The 23,384-nt window shown below is 35.9% G+C and overlaps 2 protein-coding genes across 2 annotated transcripts in view; both read left to right on the top strand.

Moving 5' to 3' along the window:
- The window catches only part of LOC108775180 (A disintegrin and metalloproteinase with thrombospondin motifs 7), a 44,207-nt gene extending 24,891 nt beyond the window's left edge, over positions 1 to 19,316 (top strand). The window contains exons 3-16 of the mRNA XM_018541466.1: positions 7,848 to 8,136; positions 10,398 to 10,717; positions 10,840 to 11,114; positions 11,286 to 11,432; positions 11,565 to 11,715; positions 11,806 to 11,895; positions 14,181 to 14,496; positions 15,272 to 15,399; positions 15,513 to 15,760; positions 16,020 to 16,137; positions 16,408 to 16,670; positions 16,975 to 17,489; positions 17,858 to 18,031; positions 19,100 to 19,316. Of these exons, the coding sequence (XP_018396968.1) occupies positions 7,848 to 8,136; positions 10,398 to 10,717; positions 10,840 to 11,114; positions 11,286 to 11,432; positions 11,565 to 11,715; positions 11,806 to 11,895; positions 14,181 to 14,496; positions 15,272 to 15,399; positions 15,513 to 15,760; positions 16,020 to 16,137; positions 16,408 to 16,670; positions 16,975 to 17,489; positions 17,858 to 18,031; positions 19,100 to 19,245 (3,180 nt within the window). The 3' untranslated portion in view covers positions 19,246 to 19,316. The remainder of the gene's footprint in view (positions 1 to 7,847; positions 8,137 to 10,397; positions 10,718 to 10,839; positions 11,115 to 11,285; positions 11,433 to 11,564; positions 11,716 to 11,805; positions 11,896 to 14,180; positions 14,497 to 15,271; positions 15,400 to 15,512; positions 15,761 to 16,019; positions 16,138 to 16,407; positions 16,671 to 16,974; positions 17,490 to 17,857; positions 18,032 to 19,099) is intronic.
- A 1,557-nt stretch (positions 19,317 to 20,873) lies between these two features.
- LOC108775216 (tetratricopeptide repeat protein 5) lies at positions 20,874 to 23,152 on the top strand. Its single transcript, XM_018541519.1, has 8 exons — positions 20,874 to 21,086; positions 21,208 to 21,558; positions 21,680 to 21,922; positions 22,022 to 22,075; positions 22,160 to 22,345; positions 22,479 to 22,651; positions 22,741 to 22,885; positions 22,987 to 23,152. The coding sequence occupies exons 1-8, from the start codon at positions 21,003 to 21,005 to the stop codon at positions 23,107 to 23,109; spliced, it is 1,359 nt and encodes a 452-aa protein (XP_018397021.1). The 5' UTR covers positions 20,874 to 21,002; the 3' UTR covers positions 23,110 to 23,152.
- Positions 23,153 to 23,384: the final 232 nt, after the last annotated feature.

The raw sequence follows: 23,384 nt of genomic DNA on the forward strand, positions 1-23,384 counted from the left end.
CCCCCCCCCCCCCCCCCCCTTATTACTTTTGGCAATTAGGGTTTAATAGGCCACTCGTTTTTGTGCCTTTTATATAAAACGTGAGGAGAAGAAAAAAAAATGATAAAGCGATTAAGGTCGCGAGGGTTTTGTTACGCGAGAGGAGCTTACCTATATATATTCTGTAATATCTACGGATAATATTCTGTATATACTCAAGAAGCATCCCGTGTGTAAAGGGCTGGTAAGAAGCTCGATCTCGTGATAAATGATGCGATCACTTTGCGAGCCCGTATCCCGGATACACGTGAGCTGAACAGACTTCCGCTAAAATGGAACTCAATTTCAGCTTCAGTATCACTGGCCTGTCGATCGCAGCGTCTCTTAAATATAGAATAGGATAAGAAAGGATCTAATACACACCGAATCACGTAAAATATTCTGCTCGAGTTCCCGTCTCACGATTAACATATTATACATTAATTATCAAGTATATATAAGGATTGCTTAACCCATATTAAACGATCGATTCATTGAATATTTCTTGCTGTACCAATTAACGGGGACGTACGGCGAGCATGTAAGCTCACTTAGACTCGCCACAAGATGCACCGTAACTGTTACGGACTGGGTGTTTATGGACGTTGTAATCGTCGGACGCGGGCGCCTTTTTTGTAGCCGCAGCATCTCCCGTCCTCCGTGGAAAACGAGCCAGAACCGGCGCACAAACACATATATACGCGGTAACCATCATTATATACCACCTACACGGGAAGTCCAGGGCGACTATTCTAATGATGGTATAAATCACGTTTCCCCTGGCAGGAAGCATTTATCGTCATCGGAATCATAGTCTTTTTCGCCCTCGGCCAAATTCTCTTTCTTATCTCCCGGGCGGACATCCGGTTTCATCCTTAACGAGTCAAAGAGTACACGATATCCCGCTTAGATATTCTGAGCTTTGTATGGAAAATCCGTTATCTTGCTCTCCATGACGAACTGTCGGATCTACGCGCGGGATTGTAGGAACGGAAGGCATTACTTCGCACCGCCTAATTCGCACGTAGCGCGAGATAATACTCCAGAAGCCGACGGAATCCCATATCTCGAGGAGGATTAACATCTCGCGCGATGCGGAGTGCTAAGTGCTGCAATAATCACGGCGACCATATAGTGCGCGCGCGCTATCCGCTATCTTTATCGCATCCCTCATAAAACATCAATCGACGCATGCAACTATTAGCGCATAAACTGTTACGCGTATCCTGCTTGAAAACGTTCTCACGGGAAACATTCTCGTCGTCGTCGTCGTCGTCGTGTGGAATTTTCACGATACAAGGTACAACCAGGACAGGAAGCGTCACAATAAGAAGACGCAAAAAGAGGAATAAATTAGACGGACCTAAGTTTCCACGAAGAAAAAAGCCTTCCGTTAATCTCAAATGTCCACCTTGAAACAGATTCCACGCATACTAGTGAAGCGAGGTATCGCGTTCATCGGCATGAGAATAGCGAGGTATATCGCCTAAGGGACTTGAAAAGAAGAATCGTGCGTCGTTCTGTTCGGACATAATCTTATTGCCGGCTTCGTATTCTCGATTCAGCCTTGCTCGTCTCTCTCTCTCTCTCTCTCTCTCTCTCTCTCTCTCTCTCTCGTGGTATTACGGTGCTGTGACAGCGGAACACACCCATGACGGCTTATGCGTCTCTCTCGCATTCGATTGTACGGAGATAACTCCGCCGGATACAAAGTCTGATGTCATTGGCGATCTCTCGTACGATTATCGTGCGCATAACTTGTTACACGGTCGTAACGCGGCGACGGCGATTGACATTTACAATAATTTATTGGCGCATTATTAAATTCCCCGCTACGGCAGAGGAGCATAATCCTGGTACTAACAAGGCACATATTGAGCAAGCTACCGCGTATACAATCACGTCGTTTACGCGGAATCATTCGAATTTCGCTGCGAACCGATATCAAAGCCCGCGTGAGTCCTATATAAAATGACGCACTTTAATTCCCGCGAATTAATTGCTATTTACGAAATAAACTCGGGATGTTCGGGACGCGTTACAACCGAATAAATTAACGGAATGGTGCATAATTGAATTGAAATTTCTGTCATAATATTCGGACGTGATTCAATCTGCATGCATCAGACACGCAACGTGTCGTTTAAGAGGAACATATACGAGTTTGGTGGCGTGGAAATTCGTAATCAAATATTAGCAGATTTTACATTCGCCAACAACAAAACTTTTTCGAATGATAGTATAAATAACAATTACCGATAGCGTAATTGGAGTATACTGTAAAGTGGATAAACCTAGCGCATGTACACAACAAAATTTTTATTTCCGTGAATTGATAAAACAAAATTCTCGCTACGATAACGCAATACGAAAAGGGGATTTGCAATCAATCAAATTTTGCCATTTAATCGATAGTGATTGAAAGATACTTTTGATTGTGCGATTCACTTTAATAGTTAAAACAAGACTGCAGCATTTACGTGCTTTATTTTTTTTATTGTATGTTTGTTTTTCAAAATTATTTACGTAGACCGGAATTCCGAGCTATAAATAATTTTCCGTCTTCGACTGAAAGCGCAATTAATTACAAATTCATATTTTGGGTTAATATTTTACAGATCTCTGTTTTACGAATCTGTATTTGAGAAAAATCTATTTTTACTTATGATTTCTTATAGTCTCGATCTCGAATATTCCATTGTTAGTTCAAATAATCATAGATTCATTAAGTAAGACCTTGATACTGTAATTAATGAGAATTTCACTCTTTGACGTTTTGTTTAAAATATTTAGATATATTAGTTAGAATTGATCATTCAAATACATAATTAAAAACCTACCATTCATCAATCTGAGATTTCATTCATTCTGAGATCATCGGTTCATAAATTAAAGAATATTTAAAGATTAATCTTCGCAAAAATTTATGAAACTGTATGATTATTCATCAGATCATGATCAACTCTAAATACCTGTCTAAAAATTCAATTTTATATTTATACTTATCAGATTATGTTGCACAAAAGAGAGAAAAAGAAAGTAGAGACAATATAAAAATTTAATTAGAATTATGTACATATTATAGCGATAAAATCGATATCAATAGCGAATTCTAATCAACGCTGTATATTCGACACGAGGTCAAGTATTTCCGCGGATTCCGATAATTAATTTCCCTCGGTAATCAACACGGCACGACAGTGCGATAATCTCCGAACCTCGTAAGCAGATCGTATCGGCTTTGCCAACCAAGGCAAGCCTAATCGTCTTTTACGATTGTCAGCAGCGACCAAGCCGCTCGACAAGCGCGATAGATATTCGCGTACGTGCAACTATCACACTATCGGGGGAGCCAATACGCGCTTAGACGTCAGCGCAAATATGCGTCGTAAAAGTCTGGCCGTAGGCCTCGTCGACCGCTGAACATGGGCGTCGACGTGTCTTGGTGTTGCGACCGCCCATCGATATTTCCCGTTGGTCGTTCAATAATAATTTATACATACAGCGGCGGCATATGTCTAGTTTGTAGGGTAAAGTCGCCTTAACGATCGTCGGTGCGCCGCGCCGGGCCGAGCTGGGGCGAGGTGTACGACATGGTACCGCCATGGACCGACCAGGATCGGCATGCTTTCGCGACCACGACGAAAGAACGTATTTTATGCTAATTGAATTCGCCTTGTTTCGCGTCCGCGACTCTCTCGGGAAACGTGTAACCGCGGCGCGTAAACGGGCTTTTCTCGCTCGCGTAGATTTTCCATATCCTACGTACGCACGTATACTCCTCCTACCAGCGCGGATCGGCATTTGTGCAATCGTCACGATCGATTGCGTCGGCAGTGCGGGTGTGCGTCGCGCGATTAGCGAACTATGGTGTAATTTATGTCGACCGGGTCGCGCTCGTATAACGATCAGTTGCAGCCCAATTAATAATTCAAGCACTCGCGATCCTGTCGTGCGCTCCGTGAATTTGTCACATTTTACGTAATGATAGCGATTTATTAAAAACCGATCGATGCTTTATACGAATCGAAGTTTTGATTCCGAAACACAACAGCTGTCAGGGCATTATTAAGCACTGAAATCCACTTTTAACAAAAAATAGGATTATTTTTATTAATTGATTTATTCTCCTCGGTCTAATTTCAATTTCTTAAGACTTTTAAGGCTTATACCTACTATATTTCAGGTTTGATTTTTAACTAGCATACTCACGACAATTAAAGATAACGCGATATAAATTTGTTACTATCACGATAGAAATTTCTTCGCCGAGATAGACACGACACTATAATGTAAATTATCGGTCGATATGTAGAATTAATCGAATCCCGCGAATATACGGTAGTACCGCATGGTATATGTTAGCCCATACAATACGGACCAATAAAAACAGAAATATCTCGAGTAACGCTTCCTGGTAACTGTCTTGCAAGTATAGAGATATATTTACTTGCCAATTAGCCGTATTCAACCAGGGTAGCAAATTCTCGGCTAGCAACGATACGGTGAATGTATAATATAGATTGCAGAGAATCAATAATATTTTCATATATGTATGTATATGCATTCTCTCAATAACGCAAAACCATAATTAATCAATTTAATCAAATATCGAAAATGAAAACTTTTTAATATTACAATTTGTTATTTTTATTCACACATCGCATCTCATATAAAAGTATAATAGACCTTTTATTTATACATTTTTGTCATACATGAATTTTCGGTAACTCGAATTTTTTTTTTTCAAAAGACCAGACTTTTGATTTACATGAAATATTCCGAATGCAGAATCCAATAGCGAATGGAAGTCACATTTATTAAATTAAATCCTATCGGCGGATATCGGCGAATCGGAGATCTCCTCGACTAAAGGATAAAATATCGCGCGAGTGCAAGTAACATATGCACCATAACTCCCAATTATTTCATTTCGGCTGAGAGCGCACAGATCGATCTACGGATGTCATATTTGTCTTTGTCAAGCATACTCTGTATAATCGGTGAATAAATCCTTCTGAAAGAATCAACGGAAATCATGATTATTAACCCGTTATAAATTCTGAAGAGACAGATTTCTCTCCGAATGCATTCGGAGTAATGAACAATTTTATGACTATGCGTCTATTCGTATTATGTCTTTTATGTATGGTTATATGATCTGAACAAAGAAAAAATCTAAAAAATATCTAACGACCGTCCTTTCTTTCTCCAAACCTCTTTTAAGCCATAAAGGGTTAACGAAGTCAACGCGACGAGATACTTGCTCGAGTGCCTGTCCATTGTAGTAATCAAAACGGATTGCAGGAACAAATCATTCCTTATATGGCCAATCAAAATTTGTGGGAAGAGAGAAAGAGGAAAAAGAGAAAGAGGCGAGGAAGAGAGAAAGAGAGGGAGGCATACACACAACAAAACAAAGATGACACAATAAAGGGGAAAAAGGAAAAAGAGATGGAGGCGAGAACGCCGCGAGGCCCCATGCCGAGCCAAGTCACGGCCGGGATCTCTTTCGCTTTGAGATCCTTCGACGACGAGGCCCTGCATTTTCTTCTTCTTCTTCTTCTTCTTCGTCTCCTCCTTCTCTTCGCCTTTGTGAGTCTGGCGCCATGATTTTTCACGGTCTGCGTCGAGGGCTAATCGAAATAGTGAGCGCCACCTCAGCCCGACTATATTTAGCCCTTTTACCGTCTCTCTCCTTCCCTCTCTTTCTATCTCTCTAGCCTCTCTCGCTCCACACTGTGGGTTGTTTTATTTCGTCGGAGCGAGAATACCTGCCTCGTGACACCAACGATGATAATATTGCGTTTCGGTGGTATAGTGTGTAAAACAACCTAGATTATTAGGTTTTAATATGTATGCCAGTTGATACGAACGCAAATAGAATTTTTAATAGCATATTTTGTTCATGAAATCTTACCAATTATTCATGATTCGTGTATCCACAAAAATCAAAATATTAAGTTTGTTGTAATAATAAAGTTTCTTTGTGTTAGATTAGACTTGTGACAAACGTCACGTATATTTATTATTAAATTGGTAATAAGAAAAAAGAAAAGCACAATCATGCTTTTTTTTTATCGTATCGTGAAATTATAGAATATGGGTATTTTGATATTGTTCTTGTTTATACAGAAAAATGCGCTCGATATAAAAAGAAAACGGGAGGTATTAATTCTGAAAGTAATTAATTAATAAAGTATTTTTAATTGGGTACTACATATAAGTAACTACTGCAGTAATTAATTAATCACTAAGTAAAATTAAATTTGGCGCGCAGTTTGTAGGATTGAATATAGTATTTAAATTTACATCGCGCGAATTATTTAGGCACTGAAGATTCAGTTTCACCGTTTAGAGCCTTTATTTCCTTATTTGTCGTGTATTCGCATTACGGTTTTAAATTAAAAGCTATCTTGTAATATTAATAAATATGTAAGAGTAAGTAATTAATATGATGTATAGATACATAAAATAATTCATATTAATATAAATTTTTGATCGTTCAATCTATTACGTAACAACTGTTTGTTAAAAAATTACCTGATTACAATGATCAGATAAGTATAATAATTAACTGAAATATGTCTTTAGATTTACTCTTCTGCACGCAACTTACATATCCTTTTCTCTAGTCTACGTAAAAGCTTGACACTGTTCCATTTCGAGAGTTAATCGGAATATGCAAACGTCATCCCCGACTTCTAAGCCTTCACCTTCTCTACTTTCGAGACCCCTTGCCTTCTTTTTATACCGATCGCATGGACCTTCGAGATACTTGTTCCATGACGCCCGACGCGCCGTCGGAGGTCCGAACTCTAACACCTTCGTAACAAGAAATAGAATAATGCGAATCGATGTTGATCATGCTGCAGATTAGCCCGTAGCTATGCTTCGGCATTAATCACCTGTGGTCACTGACAGGTCTCGCCGTTTCCCGTCAGATAGCGATTGATGATTGAAATAATAAGCGGCAAGTTCCAATAAGCTTTGCATTAACATCCCCCTCTGCTCTCGCGATATCGAGCGGTGTCCTTTCTACGTTTAAGTGTTTGCACTTCATGGGAACTGAGCATAATACTCGGTAGCGTATGCTGATATAAAGCAACTCTGTAGAAACTCAATTTCCAAGTACTTAAGGTGAATATACTTATATAATATTAATACCCAGATGAGAGATTAATATCATCCAGTTGTGCTTCGTTTTCATAAGTTCGTTATAATCTCATATATCGTATTAATATTTCCGTATATATCTTCGCCGTCGACAGTGTTCCCGCAAAATTGCGAAGAGATACCGCCCCCGCAAGTCTCATACCGCCATTTCTCGCGTTTGCCGTTCTTCCCACGTTTTGAAGATCACGATTCGTTTCGTTGTAACATAATATACGTGACTTCCACGCTTAATTAGACATATAGTAATCTGTTGACATTTCGGATGACGTAAATGTTCTAAAATACTTGATACGTATAATATCAGTTTCAGCAGTGTTGAGCTGCGTCAGTAGTACGCGATTACTGGTAAGAAGCTTTCCAAGTGTCTCGTTTGTATGAAGTTTTGACATTAAACACATCCCTTTATTATACTCAAAGTTAATTGGCGAACGTAAGATAATACGCGGGCGCGAAGCTTAAAAATATCGAGACAACGCACTCTCCGCCCTTACGTCGCCAAGAGTTAACAAGCCTCTCAAGATGACGTACACGTGGCACTTTGAAGCTAAACGGCCCATTCGTATTCGGCATCGCCGGGATAGACGTCGCGACGAGAGAGTTTCGCCGGCCTCTGTGTGTTTGTGGGTAACACGAGACCCGGTTTTGTGTTTCAGGCAGGTATGCTGCACGGCGATCACGGCGAGTTCTGGCTGGAACCAGTCGCCGTGTCCCTGGAAGAAAAACGTGGCACGTCGTCGGTCGACGAAGCGACGAGCGGCGACTTAGGCGCCGGTGGCGGCCGCACATCGGTCTACGGGGGCCCGACTGCCGGCCGGCCTCATCTCGTCTTCCGGCGCTCGGCCGAGCAGCAGCAACGGCAGCTCGAGATCGGCGCCGGCGGCGGCCGTAGCAAGCGACGGCGCAAAAAGAAGAGGAAGCAGGAGAGAAACTGCGGCACCCGCGGTGAGAACAGACCCCGACACCTTTTTCTTGTTCCTCTTGCGCCCGCGCGCCCTACAACGCGCGCCCACACCTCTCTTGTGCTCTCGCCCTCTCTTGTAATATGTATCGCGTGTATTTATGCGTCTGCCGTGTATAATGTAATTGGACGCGCTGTGGTACGGAACGTGGGCGTGTCATCGCCGTCTTGTCTGCTCCTTTATTTTTTCACTGACGATAATATTCGTATGCGGGGAGGAAGACAGGGTGGGCGAAAGAAAGGGTGTGTAAAGCGTTTAAGTCGTCTCGTGCGAGAATATTGAAACTCATAACGGTATTAGATTCGATTCCAACAAACGTTTCTGCGGTATGTCTTTCGGCTACAGTAATGACTTCCCAACTCGATATGTATAGATAAGTTTCCTGATATGAAGCGTTTGCACGAAACTTTCGACGATCTACCGATCTATGCGATGATTCGAACGATAGTAGGAATCGAGTCGATTTGCCAAATCTGATTTGACCATCTTACAAAACCCGAAATTACCGCTTTCGTATAATCTTTGGCACAACTTCAACTTTACGACTGAGCCACCCTTTCTGGCGGTTCTACATTTTCGACGGATTAAACACGAGCGCGTCGGTATATAAAGAAGTAAGATCATATAGAAAGGGAGAGAGAGAGAGAGAGAGAGAGAGAGTCGATAAGTCTCTCTCTGTAGAGCAAAATGCACTACTCACAAGGGAATAATAATCCAATTCGCTGCAAACCCGTAATTAACTACAATGTATATCCATTTCGGCAAGCTGGTCGAGCTATCGGGCGGACCAAATAAAATCTTAATTGTAGACTTATGATCTACCAATCTACATAAATCAACCGCGGTATTAAAACATTGCACGATATGGTAGCTATTTTCTCGTTCGATCAATTGATAAGGATTAAGAGTACATTTCGCAACATTTAAAATTATTAGAACCATTAGTAAATTAGTGATAAAAAATAAAACCACACAGTACATAAATCACAACTGCGATATTAAAACGTTCAATGCTGTGGTAGCTACTTTTTCACTCCATCGATTGACAAGAATTATGAGTATTCATACAATTCTAGCAACATTTAAAATTATTAGTGCCACAAGTAAATTAATAGTATTATAAAAACCAGTGGCGTAGTGAGAAAAATGTTTCGGGAGGGACTGTAGAAATCAGTTTTTTAAAATGTTTTATTATACTAGTGACACATTTGGTAAGCATAAACAAAAAAAGTTTCGTTTAAAACGTTAAATAAAAATGTAATTAATGATGATTTATATAACATTTTGTACATCAATTTGATCACATTAGTCGCTAATAAGCTTAAGCTTCTACACCACGTCAAAGATCTAAAACTTCCCAGAAAATTTCTTCAAATATTCAACTACAATGTAGCATTAATGAAAATTTTTAATTCGAATATTCATAATACAATTTTAACGTTTGAAAAAAAATCATTAAATTCGATAAAATATTATTAAAAATCCGCCATTTTGTTGTAAAGTGTTTCGAAAATTTCGGAATAGCTGTACAAGTCGCAGAATATGTCAAAGATTATAGTGTAAAAATTGAATAATAAATATTAATATCCGGCTGAGATTTCACGAGTGTAGTGCTGCTGTTCTTCCAACATTGTTTGCGGTTGTATTAGCAGCAACATTTTCTTCCGTGTAATTTATCGAATTTTTATTTACGTGTCAAATACACAAAGAAAAATCAACAAATTAATTTTTAATACATATTATAATAAACGATGTTTTTGCAATCTAATTAAATATGAGAACTATCCCAAACAGGATTTAATTTCCTCTCTCAAAACAAATTAATATTTACGGCTCAACAATTTTTTACACATTCTTATGAAATTATTGAAATTATTTAGAATTTTAGTGGGGGGCCTGCAGCCCCCACGGCCCCCCTTGGCTACGCCATTGGTAGAAACACACAGTACGTAAATCAACCGCAGCATTAAAATGTTCCATGATATGGTAGCTACTTTCTCGTTCGATCAATTGACAACAATTACGAATATTCGTACATTTCTAGCAACATTTAAAATTAATTAACATCGCAAGTAAATTAACGTAAGTAAAAGCACACATACATAGTTTTCGTACCTTTTTAGCAAATAATTTAAAATTATTAGAGCTACAAATAAATTAAACAAAACGATAAAAGAGCACAGCCACTAAGAAATAGAAATTAGCTACTACATTGATCATGACAATACGTGAAATATCCGACAGAACCGCGTCGATTGACAGAAACGCGGCTCGAATGGCAAACTCAACCAGGCCTTGTCCAAGTTCAAGGCCGTGGACGAAGGAAATACCATCAAGCGAAGCGGTGGCATCGTTCCAAAAGATCGATCAGTACACCGCGTCATGTCGAGGCTCTTGTCGTCGCTGACACGACGATGATGGCTTTTCACCAGGATGGCGATGTGGAGACCTATCTCCTAACCATTATGAATATGGTGTCGGCGCTTTACCTCGATCCAACCATCGGCAATTTCATCAACATCGTGGTGGTCAGAATTATTCTCCTCGAAGAAGAAGACGCAGAGGTATTTTACTTCACGTTCAATGTCGCTTTTAGATCAATTACGCGATAAACGTGCAATGGTATATACGTTCGCTTATCTTGATAAATAGAACGATTACTTGAGATGAACCGTTTCTGTCCCAGCAAAGACTGGACATCACGGTGAACGCGGATAAGACCTTATACAATTTCTGCAAATGGCAGCAGAAGCTAAATCCAAGCAATGATTCGCACCCGAATCACCACGATGTGGCGATCCTGGTAACGAGAGAGGACATTTGTTCGCGTGCGAATACTCCTTGCAGTACATTGGGAGTGGCTCACGTCGCTGGCATGTGTCAACCGGACCGCAGCTGCAGCGTCAACGAGGACAATGGGATCACGTTGGCACATACAATCACGCACGAATTGGGTCATAAGTGAGCAAAATTGAAAGTAGAACCGGAAAAAAGATTTTGTTTTAAAATATATATTGTAATATCAAATGTCGAAAATATTTTTCACGTATATAAAATAAAGGCGTGATATTACTTGAGAAATATATCTGTGCAATTTTCAACGTTTTACCGTATGACGTATATTCTGTTCAGCTTTGGAATGTATCATGACACGGAAAAAATTGGCTGTAGCAAACGTGAAGGCGATACTCTGCATGTGATGACGCCGACCTTTGAAGTTGATGCTGTTGGAGTGGCCTGGTCCAGATGCTCTAGGAGAGACATCACGAATTTTTTGGAGTAAATAAAAACCGTTTAATAAATTCAATTAATTTAGAATTCTGTAACATGCGTATTTTCTACGTAAATAAAAAGTGTAATACGTATTGATATGTACATATATATATATATATATGGATCCTCGAATTCCAGCCAAGGAAAAGGCGATTGTTTGGAAGACGAACCGGCGGATAACGATTACGCGTATCCGGATTTGCCACCCGGTGCAATGTATAACGCTGAGCACCAATGCAGACTCCAGTTTGGCGTGAGAGAAGCTTTTGTCTGCTCCCCTTTACAGGAAGTAAGCAAAGACCATAAAGATGGTAAATAGTCAGTCTGAATCCAACTAGGATCAACCCGATTTAAATGACTGTGGCATTTATGATTACAGATCTGCTCGAAACTATGGTGCATCGTAGACGGCTCCTGCACTACTATGCTACATCCAGCAGCTCCAGGAACACATTGTGGAAAACATATGGTATGTAACGAGAATTTCTTTTGCGAAAGTGACTTATTTTGTTTTTTAAGAAAATCTTGTAGAAAATAATATGTCACTAACCCATGAATACTTATTCAAAGTGTTTTTAGACTCCAAAGAAATTGTTATAGATATTATTTATTATGAATACTGTTTAACATATTTTTTCCTTTTTAGTAATTGTTCTTTACGAATCATTAAATATTTAATTCTCTACTGAAAATATATCCGCAACAAAAGAGTGTTATACAATATTAAATATAGTATCTTAATTTTTTTAGAAATACTGTCATAAATAAGCTATTTAAAGTGCTCATTTTGTTTTGTTTCTTTTTTTTTTTAAAGTGTTACGAAATTCATATCCGTAATGTTCTCAAATCAAGCGCCACTGTAGCCGCGTAGCGTCGCCAAGTGCATAAAATAAAAATATAACCGCTTGACATGATCGCTTGACGCGTGAATATCATCGTGTATGTGTTCATGTCACTGCCAAATTCGCGACGTTACCGCTAGTTTTATCTGGAGTTTTGACATTTACAAAAATTTTAGATTAATATTACTCAAAAATTAAAAACCTAATCAAAAATCTGAAAACACTTTTAGTTTGCAACTACTCCGAATGAAATTGGTGCAGCCAATACCGAGAGCTAAAGACCAAATCCCGAAAAGGGATCGTGTTAAAATTTTTTTATTTGTACGTATGTGTGATACATACATGTAAAGCTTTGTCCATTAAGCTGCTGTTCACAATGTCTATATTCAAAAAATAAATTAAAAATTAAATTAATTTAAGTAAAAGAATATTAAACGAACTAATAAAATTAATTACATTAAAAGTAAATTAATTAATTAATCTAACTAAATAAATAAAATAAAATAAAGTAAATTAATTTAATAAATAATATATAAATTTAAATGGTTCAAAAATAAACAATATAAGAGGTCAAACAGACGCCACACACTGGATCGTATTAGTAAAAGTTATCTATTATAAAATACCATTACATAATTACAATAGACGCTTCGACCCTAAATGTGGTCATCTTCAGTATACAGTAAAATTAGAACAATGCGAAACAGAATAATACAAGGACAAAATAAAATATTGTGTGTTAAGTATTAGTCCTTATAATTATCTAAAATATAACAATTTTATAATATCTCATTACGCAAGTCAATGTTGTAATTGTTCGACGTATAAATTCTATGAATTTAAATGATTGGTAAATCGTGATATTATTCGTGATACAAAAACAGTTTGTTGGAATATGTCTTAAAATACTTGCCTGAGTTGGATTCATTAGTTTACAATTCATCTGTTCCTAGTAAAGAACAAGGTTGTTGGACGTTCCGGGATGTCGCGGGATGTTTCGGGACGTCTCGGAACGACGACGACGACGACGACTATTTATATACAGTATATATGAACTTTGCATACTATCTTGTGCGACAACTGAAATAAACAAGAGAAGATAACATTACATATACATATATCGATATCTTTCAGTTTTGAAGTGGCGCTAATTGAATATATATACGTATGTATGTATAAGTGCAAAGAAAGAAAAAAAGAGATATTGTTATATTAAGTTGATTACGAGTAAGTATACGATACAGTGTTAATATTTTTTAATATGTATGTATATATAATATAACTATAGTTTTATTGTAAGTGTATTTTTGTAAGTATTTTTGAGTATTTTTCATATCCCACAAGCTATATCATTATATACATACGTATATATTATATTTATATACATATGTCTATTGTTTTATATTTTAATTTAATTATAACGCAAATATATATGTTGGAATAATGTTTTCACTAAAGTACAATTAATGCGACCAGGGCACACCAAGTTTTTTCGTTACCATAATCCGGTTGACAATTTTAGCAACTTTCGGTCCATCTTATGTGTGTCTTGTGTAATGAAATTACTTGGATAATTACATTAATTTCATGTCCGTTTTGATTAAGAAGAATTTAATATCTTTTTTACGCACTTGGCGTATATTTTTAAAAAGGTTTTTTTAAAGTACTATTAAATCGGAAAACGATAATATATAATAATGTTATTAATTATAGTGATTATAATTAGAATGTTAAAAATGCCTCAGGTGATTGTTTACATAATTAAAGTCAGACACTTAAAATAATGAAAATAACAATTAAAATCAATCATGACTCTTCCCAGGTTAATTAGACTATGATTTATTCAAGAGGATGTGTTCAGTGGAGATTGGATTTTTTAATTTACTGGTTTATATCGCTTTTTTTTGCGCAGTGGTGTCAAAATCAAGAATGCATGCCCATCGTCGATCGACCGCGGCAAATCGACGGTGGTTGGGGTGAGTGGGGATCATGGAGCGAGTGCTCGAGAACTTGCGGCGCCGGGGTCTCGATTGTCGAGAGGAAGTGCGACCATCCGGAGCCCGCACACGGCGGAAAGTTCTGCATAGGTGAGAGACGCCGCTACAAAATCTGTAACACGCAACCTTGTCCGGAAGGCACGCCGAGTTTCCGCGCCGTGCAATGCAGCAACTACGACGACAAAGAGTACAAGGGAAAGAACTATACTTGGCTGCCATATTTCGATCAAAGTAAGTGAACCTTTAAGCGCTATGTGACACGTGAAACGCTTCTCTGCGATCACATACTATACACAGTATTCCAAGCTCTCCGGAATAGACTTCAGGGAATCTCACACAAAGAGCGATTTTGCTGAAAAATCTAATTTTGCTGGAAACACATTTGAAATTAATTTTATTAAACCATCAAATAATTATTTTGGAAACTGAAATAATGATAAGCAATGTGTAAAAAAATGTTGATATTTTAACAATCATAAGTTTCCAACAAAATTATTCTCTTCTCTTGTATATATATATATATATATATGGTATATATATACTAAAAAAATATACTCCTTTTAAAAAACCTGTGCTCTCTGACATATTTTGGAGAAACTATATGTGTCCGATATCGCGCGGTCGCGCGTAATATTCGACAATACTCGTTCATATTCTTAGATTACGTTTTTGCAAAAAGATAACAAAAAAAGCACAAACTTGAACTAGTATTTTTAGATGTCACGCGCAATATTGCCGCAATCTCTTGCGTACCTTACAACTGATCGGAGCAAGGACGTTGTGCTTGTTAAAAATGGGTTAGAGAACACAGATTTCTTAATAAAGGTGAGTTTTTTGGTGAGATCTACGTGAACTCGACCATTCTCTGAAGTTTGTCCCAGAGGTCCGGAAACAGTCTATATATAATTTCCGTACTCCATGATTTTCCAAAATTGCGTGTTATTAATGATTCAGCGGTTTAAACACTAATTACGACGCGAGATTTGATTTGCATCGTCCCATTTAGCGGAACCTTGCGAGCTTTATTGCACCGATACAGATGAAAGCGTAATCGTACCTTGGGGAGAGGCTGCTCTCGATGGTACTCCATGTAACGTTGGTACCAGAGACATGTGCATCGCTGGCATATGCAGGGTCAGTGTTCTTTAAAAGAATTACATCTGCAACAGAATTTTAGAAATTAAAAGTATAATTTTCTATTCGTTGCGAAAAAAAAAGTTTAAAGCTTAAATAACTCCAATTTTTAGAAAGTCGGTTGTGATTGGATGGTGGATTCCGAAGCTACGGAGGACCGCTGCGGTATTTGTCATGGTGACGGTACTCAATGCGAGACTACTAGTGGCGTTTACGATAAAAACGAAGGTCCCGGATACAAGGAAGTCGTTATCATACCTTTCGGCTCTCGAAACATTAAAATTGAGGAAGTCGGGAATAGTAAGAATTATATTGGCATCGGCGTGCCGAATTCCGACAAGTATTTCTTAAATGGAAAACGGTGCGTATATCTCAAACCGGAAAATTATAAATAAAATTCTCGAATAACTATCGCGAGTAACTAATTGTGAAATGAAATTCTAAAGTTAACGTGGCTATAATCTAAAAAAATATTGGAAGATCTCACACTCAACTTGTATGTATTTTTTAATGCAGAATACAAACATTTATTTACCGTAGTTTAGAAGGATTTTGATGAAATAAATTTCCGTGAAATACTAACGTGACGAAACATTTAAATTAAGATTCTGATTGGACAGGCAGATCACTTTAGCGGGCGAGTATGAAGTTGCCGGGACGCCAGCTCTCTACGAACGTGATCGAGACAGAGAGAAGATCAGAATCCCAGGACCTATTAAAGAAGACATCGCAGTCTATGTGAGTACATTCTAACCATATAAATTACTTAAAACGCAACAGTTATTTAATAACTAAGAATTAAAACAATTTTATGTTTATTTCATAAATTTCCTTTATTACACTTTTATTGTATATCTATATAGTCTAATTCTGAGTCGATATAAACTAAAAGTAACATAACGTTGATGTTATGTTACTTTTAATTAGTGTTAACTGGTTTCACGAATCAATAAATTTCAACAGTTTTATGTTTTCAATTATCATCTTCATTTATCTTCATTGTTTCAGTTAATTTACAGAGGTCAGTATCGCAATTTCGGACTACGTTATGAATATACCGTACCGAAAAAAGAACCTGATCGTGCCCCTGAATATTCGTGGGTATCCTCCGATTGGACCCTCTGCACCGTCACTTGCGGTGGTGGCATTCAAACTTCGCATGCGGTCTGTCACGAAAGAAAAAGTGGCATCGTCGAGGACCACTTCTGCGACGGTATAGAAAAGCCGGAGCAGAAGTCGCGTGAATGCAATTCGAATCCGTGCCCTGCGAGGTAAGCCAACTTCGAATCCGATAAAGCGATTGTAACAACAAACTTCGAGAAATACCATTGCCTCGTAAACGAAAATAAATTCGAAGTGGTTGGATAAAGCTCCATTCGATTTTCGGTGGCATCTTTTATGCATCTTTTCTCGCTCCATGGTTGAAGCTATTAACTTCACGTTTATATTACAAATTATTAGAGAATTTAAAGACATATGAAATGATGAACTTTCTAAAAAAAAAAGTATCGAAGATATACCTTTTTTTTTTAGAAAGTGTTTGCACTTTTTATTATAGCTTTTTCAATGTTTCAGATGGTGGGTAGGTCCATGGCAAATGTGCCCTGTTACATGTGGTGATGGCGCATTGCGTAAAAGATCGGTGATGTGTGTGTTCTCTGGCACGGGTACTGATCGATCAGACTTGGCTTTGCCCGATCGCGACTGCGACAAACATATGCGGCCCGAAGAAATGGAGCCATGCCCCGATCTACCGACATGCGGGCCCACTTCGGAGATACCGTTGATCGTGTACACCGACAACAAGGACATGTCATTCTACAACATTAGCCTGAACGAGCAGGACGGTATTACGATAGTCGACGGCCTCACCACCGAGGAGCCGGAGATTCTCGAGTTCGACAATGTCGTCGACGAGAACCCAGACAATTCCATGTACAACACCAAGTCAAAGTGGACAGTATCGAAGTGGAGTCATTGTTTGAATGGCAAGAGGAGTAGAAAGGTCATCTGCTCCGTTCCGGGCGATTGTAATCCGAATAACAAGCCGCCCAGTGTTGAGGATTGCTACAGTGGAAAATGGATTACCGGTAAATTACCAATCGATATTTGGTATCGATTTGTTGTACACAATACAAAATATTTATTTTTCTTGTAATAAGAAATTCTTCTCTTTTTTCTTCAACTAAAGTCATAAAAAATTTTATATAATTTTATAATTCAACATAAATTAATTTTGTAAAATTTTAATTTTACAATTTTTTGATAAATGTATATCTATAATATAAAGCATATTCGTGTTTTGTAAAAAAATGTGTTTATTGAAAAAAATATTATAATAGAGACAAGAAACATAAAAGAAGACAGATAAATATGATTATTTTTAAAAGACATGAACTTTTGTTAAATATGTATTTATAAACATTATTACGTGACAGTTTATTAATTGCAATTCCAGGAAATTGGGGAAGTTGCAACGCGACGTGCCTCGTGAAGTTTGGAGTCAAACACAGAGAAGTAAAGTGTCGCGATCGCGCGTCAGACTTGTTGTCAAACGAATGCAATCTCGACAGAAGACCATTTGATATAAAGCGTTGTTATTACCGACGGCAATGCGCCAACGAGAAAAATGGTAATTTCATCCGCACAATTAAAATGTACTCTCCAAAGCTTCCCGCGCGTATTTTATAAAATGTCGCTTTTATATGCGAGAAACTGTTTTAAAGTAGTTACGGTATATACATATATAGTATATATAAAGAATATGTATATAAAGAACGTTCTTGAGATCTCGACAAAAGATATTCGAGAAAGACAAACAATAATCTCTCTCTTTTAAAAAACATTTTTAATATTATTTGCAAGCGTCTTTGCGAAAAAGACTTTGCTATTGTCGTATACAATTTTAATAATTCAGTTCTTTCTACACGATATTTAAAATTTACATGTAATTTTAAAAGTGAAGCTCTTTCTTCTTTCCTTCTTTCCTCATATTTTGTCACACCATTGTAATTGATGTTGAATGGAAGTTCAAGGTAATCTAGCAGAGTTATAACAGAGAGAATTAGAACGCGTAGCCGCATGTAATGCTAAGTTATGCTAGTTACATTACAGATGGTTTGGCTTGTCCAAACTTGCGGAATATGCTCTTGTCCAAAGGCGTCAGGAAACTAGAATTTATACGAGGAAACCGCGGTTCGTAACGACTTGCTTTATGAGATCATACGCGATGTCGCTCGATTTGCATGCGCATGTGATGCATCTAACACGCGCGCGCATGTATGATAAATACTCATTATAAAGTACTTTGATCCTTAAGAACAAATATCGTTAACATATATGACGCGGCTTAAATGGGCCCTAGAAATTTGCATTTCAAATTAATTGATTTTTTCATTTATAATATGACAATAGATATTTCTTTATATAATACGAGGAAAAAATTTCTTTAACTATTATTTCTTTAATTATGCTTGTAATTATACTACTATACTCGTCTACAAAAATATAAGCCACTGTATTAATATTTTTACGAGTGAATATAGAATTTTTATCTATTATACATATATATATAAAAGTTAAAAGAAAAATATAATAAATTCTAGTTGTGGTGTGAACAAAATTAAATAAGTTTAAAGAAGATTTTTTCCCATATATGTCTAGTGACCGTGTATACATCTTCATATCTTATATTTTTCAGATTGCAAGGATAGCGTGGTTCCATCGTGTGCAAACTACAGACGCATGTGTGATGTATCATCAATTGTACGAGCAAAGTGTTGCGCCACGTGCACAAAACGACGGCGACACGTTCGTCACAACAGACGGCACATCTTTACCGAATAATGAAATAAAGGGTTAACAAGCTGAGAGTGCAAAAGTATTTTGAAAATAAATCCTTTCAGCGGACAACACATCCGTCCTATTTTCTCCACATTATCTGAATTAAGATAAAAGCGTAGTGGAAATTTTTATGCTTGTTTCGTACGTGACAACGAAAAAATGGCAATCGTGTGACAGAGGTGATATTACGAGATTATATTTGTATAACTTTGTACTGCGTTTATATATATGTATATTTTGTATCAAGAGTATATTTTGTAACCGTAGCGCCATTTATACGTGTGTATCACTCTTTATCGATCCACCTTACGTTTGTTGAGGTAATAATTGCAAAACATTGCAGACGCCAAATATATATTTACCAGTTGCAATACTTTAATAGAGAAACGATCAAAATAGTGATATAAAACTAATATTATTAAAAAAATTTCTTTATTATATAATAAATAGAAGTAATGATTCTTATATTAAAAATGTTATATAGTATATTTATCGCTTCATTCAATGTTTTGTTTAAATAATGTACTAATTAATAATGTACTAATTACTGTAAATTTTAGATAATATCGTTTTATAATACTAAAAGGTTTTTCTACAGAAGTACTTACTTAGTTGTCATATTATGCAATAAAAAATAGTTTAAATAATTTTCGAATTAAAGGATTTTTTTTCATTTATAATATGACAATAGATATTTCTTTATATATAGTATATATAGATGAAAATTTTAAAATTATTTAGGAAAGTGCTTATTCATATATCTGGCTAATTAACGCAATAAATCTTTCAAATTATTATATTTGATGTATGTATATAACATAAAAAATGTTGACACAAAATTTAGAAATAATATTTTTATATGCTCATTTTTTCACATTGTAATAATATAAAATCTATTCTCATATACAAAAACTCAATCAGCATATAATCAACAACAAGAAAAGAATAAACTGCATTCTCTTGTTACATTGTAACCTTTTCATTAATTTACATCAAATTATTTTGTATGTAAATAAAATAAATTTCCCTTTCCTCTGTTTTCTTAGAAAAGAAAGAACATAAAATTTTACAGCTACAACTAATAACTTATAAATAGCTCATAATACGAGATATTTACAAAAAATTTAATTTTATAAATTAATTTAAAAAATTAATTCTTAATAATTAATTTAATGTGAAGAAATTATGAAATCATACGTTCTTCGACGTATTTTATAATACAAATGATGTCAAATTTTATTAAAATTGATACATTTATTTATATAACATAATATAATAATTATTTTTGACTCCTTAAGATTCGTAATAAGATTAGACTTTGCATTTGTTAAATGATAGCAGAAGAAAAGTAGTACAAGATATATTTAATACATTTTGTAAAACTCATTTTCTGATTTCAATATTTTGCATATATTAATTTGTTCTCAATAAGTCTACTCGCGAGATCACATTCATTTTAAACCGCCATTTGTGCAGAAGTCCATTTTAATGCGATTACTTGCCGTAAGTGGCGTTGTTGTCACTATCGTGAAAGCCTTGAAAACGTCCTTGTAGTATTACTCCATGTTACTATACGCTTCATTCATGAATTTTATAACCTGTACATCTTTGTTTTGACAGTTCGCAAATGATTACTCCCGCGCCACAATCGAGCTTATACGATTTCGATCGAATTATGAATAAGATTTTACGCCTGAAAGGCGTGTAACGCTCAATAAAGTAATGTTTATTTGCTGCGCTTTGTAATATAACCCGTGAAAATGTCCGCAATTATAGATGACAAAGTTGTCGCAGGTGCAAAGAGTTCAAATACTATCAAGGAAGACCCAATCGTAGCGTTAACGGTACGTAAAATACATTAAATCTTTCCTGTACATTGTTTTTTTTCTTTCTTTCTCTTTAATTTTTAATCTAACCGATATGCCAGATTTAAGTGTTACCTGTACTGAGTACTATCAATTCCAGGAAAGGGTGAAAGCTTTGTATCTCTTTCGAGATCGTTATTTTGAGACACATTCTATTGATGAAGCGATTAAAAAGCATACTGATGTGGAAAAGGAAATGAAAGATACGCTTAGCAAATTCGATGAATGTAAAGGATACGAGATTGATGGTTCACGTGCAAAGTATTATTATTTAAAGGGAAGAGCTCTAAACGTAGTGGACCGTTTCATTCCTCAGGCAGAAGAACTTTTGAGCAAAGCAGTGAAATTGGAGCCTAAATTAATAGAAGCTTGGAATGAGTTGGGGGAATGTTATTGGAAAAATGATGATATAAAACAAGCAAAAAATTGTTTTGTTGGTGCTCTACAACATGTATATTTTTTTCTTATCCTATTTAACATAACTTTCATTAGTTAAAAAAAGAAAATTTTAAAACAAGTTATTATTTTACATATGTATTACGTACACATATATATTTCATTTCTTTTTGTAGCATAGGAATAAAACATCTTTGCGAAATCTATCAATGGCGCTTAGACAGGAACAAGCAGCATCTGTTGAAGAGCGAATAAAAAATATTCAACAAGGGGTGGAATATGCTAAGGAGGCTGTAAGCCTTGACATAACTGACGGAATTTCCTGGATCATATTAGGAAATGCCTATTTGTCTTCCTTCTTCAATATAGCACAAAATCCGAGTACATTACGTTCATGCATCTCGGCATATGTCCAAGCGGTAAGATAATGATAGATGAAAAATATCTGTTTACTATATAAACATATTATTGCAAATGTACAATTTAATCTTTATATATTAAATTCTAAATTTTTTTAGGAAAAAGATATTATTGCAAAAAGTAATTCTGATTTGTTTTTTAATAAAGCTGTAGTAAGTATGAATATATTCCTATAATCTTTATTTTGATATTTCTTTTCTGCCTGAAACTCCTTTTAATCTACAAATTTATTTTAGGCTCTAAAATATCAAGAAGAATATAACTTAGCGTTACAATCATTTGAAAATGCAATAGCACTCGATCCATTGTGGGAAACACCACGCAATAAACGAGATGAATTATTACAATATATTAAAGATATACAAAATTCAATCAATAATAATGGATATGTAAAACCAAAACGATTATATCAATTGATGCGGGTATTTATATCATAAAAATTAATAATAATAAATAGTTAACGGCTAGATATATTAATACATGTTATTAATACATATGATAATATAACATGATTTGGCACAATATACATATTTATAGGTTTATGATTAAATGTAGGCATTGGATGTTAAACACTTAGGACCATACAAAGATGGAGCGTATACATACGGGGGAAAGTCTATAAAGTTGGAATTAATTCCGTTACAAGAATTAACTCTTGGATTGAACATGGAAAAAGTCGTATTTGGAAAAGTGGTTTGTTGGATTCAAGATTCGGATTGTGTTCCTTTGTACGTTTACTTTTTATATTATACAAGTTATATTTCAGTTGGACATTAACTTGATAAGCTGCATAATTACTCATTTTTTTCTTTTTCAGTGCTTTTTGTCTTGTGGATGAACAGAAAACATGTATTGTTGTTACTGTATATAATCTAGCTAAAGACCGAGGAGTTACGGTCGGGGATTCTGTTGGTATACCAGAACCTTTCGTTACACATCAAAAATTTTCCTATATGAATAATGTAAGTTTACAGTGTATATTTTTACATGTGTACATATTTTACGATGTAAATCGATATTTGTTGAACTTATAATAATACGTTTTTCCTTCATTCTTTTTTAGGATTTTGATTTCAAATCTATTCGCGTTGAAACTCCAGTTGTACTTGTAGTTAATGGAAGAAAATTAGGTCGAGAGCAACAAGTCAGCCCAAATTTGCAATGTCATTTTAAAAAGATACATTAAATTTAATGATGAGTGATATCGAATCACGTACTCAGTTATTGTCAGTTATAAATAATTTTTGATCTTACCTTTATTTTTTAATAATAACATACTATTTTAATAATGAAACTCATTAGAATATATCTAAAGCTTTGTGCGATAATATGAATTTAAGATACATATTTCGAAACGTTATATGTGCCACAATATATGTTGGCAATAATCAAAAAAAATAAGTTAAATATATGCTATGTTATATCAATTTCGTATTTTATAACAATGTATGAAAAATGATT

Source organism: Cyphomyrmex costatus, unplaced genomic scaffold (assembly GCF_001594065.2).
Source record: "Cyphomyrmex costatus isolate MS0001 unplaced genomic scaffold, Ccosl1.0 scaffold29, whole genome shotgun sequence".
Lineage (NCBI taxonomy): Eukaryota > Metazoa > Arthropoda > Insecta > Hymenoptera > Formicidae > Cyphomyrmex > Cyphomyrmex costatus.

Bases quoted from the DNA above. Each gene is read 5' to 3' on its own strand.
- LOC108775216 (XM_018541519.1), top strand. From the start codon at position 21,003: ATGTCCGCAATTATAGATGACAAAGTTGTCGCAGGTGCAAAGAGTTCA. The intron at 21,923-22,021 runs GTAAGATAATGA...AAATTTTTTTAG, and splicing joins TCTCGGCATATGTCCAAGCG to GAAAAAGATATTATTGCAAA. The intron at 22,076-22,159 runs GTAAGTATGAAT...AATTTATTTTAG, and splicing joins TGTTTTTTAATAAAGCTGTA to GCTCTAAAATATCAAGAAGA.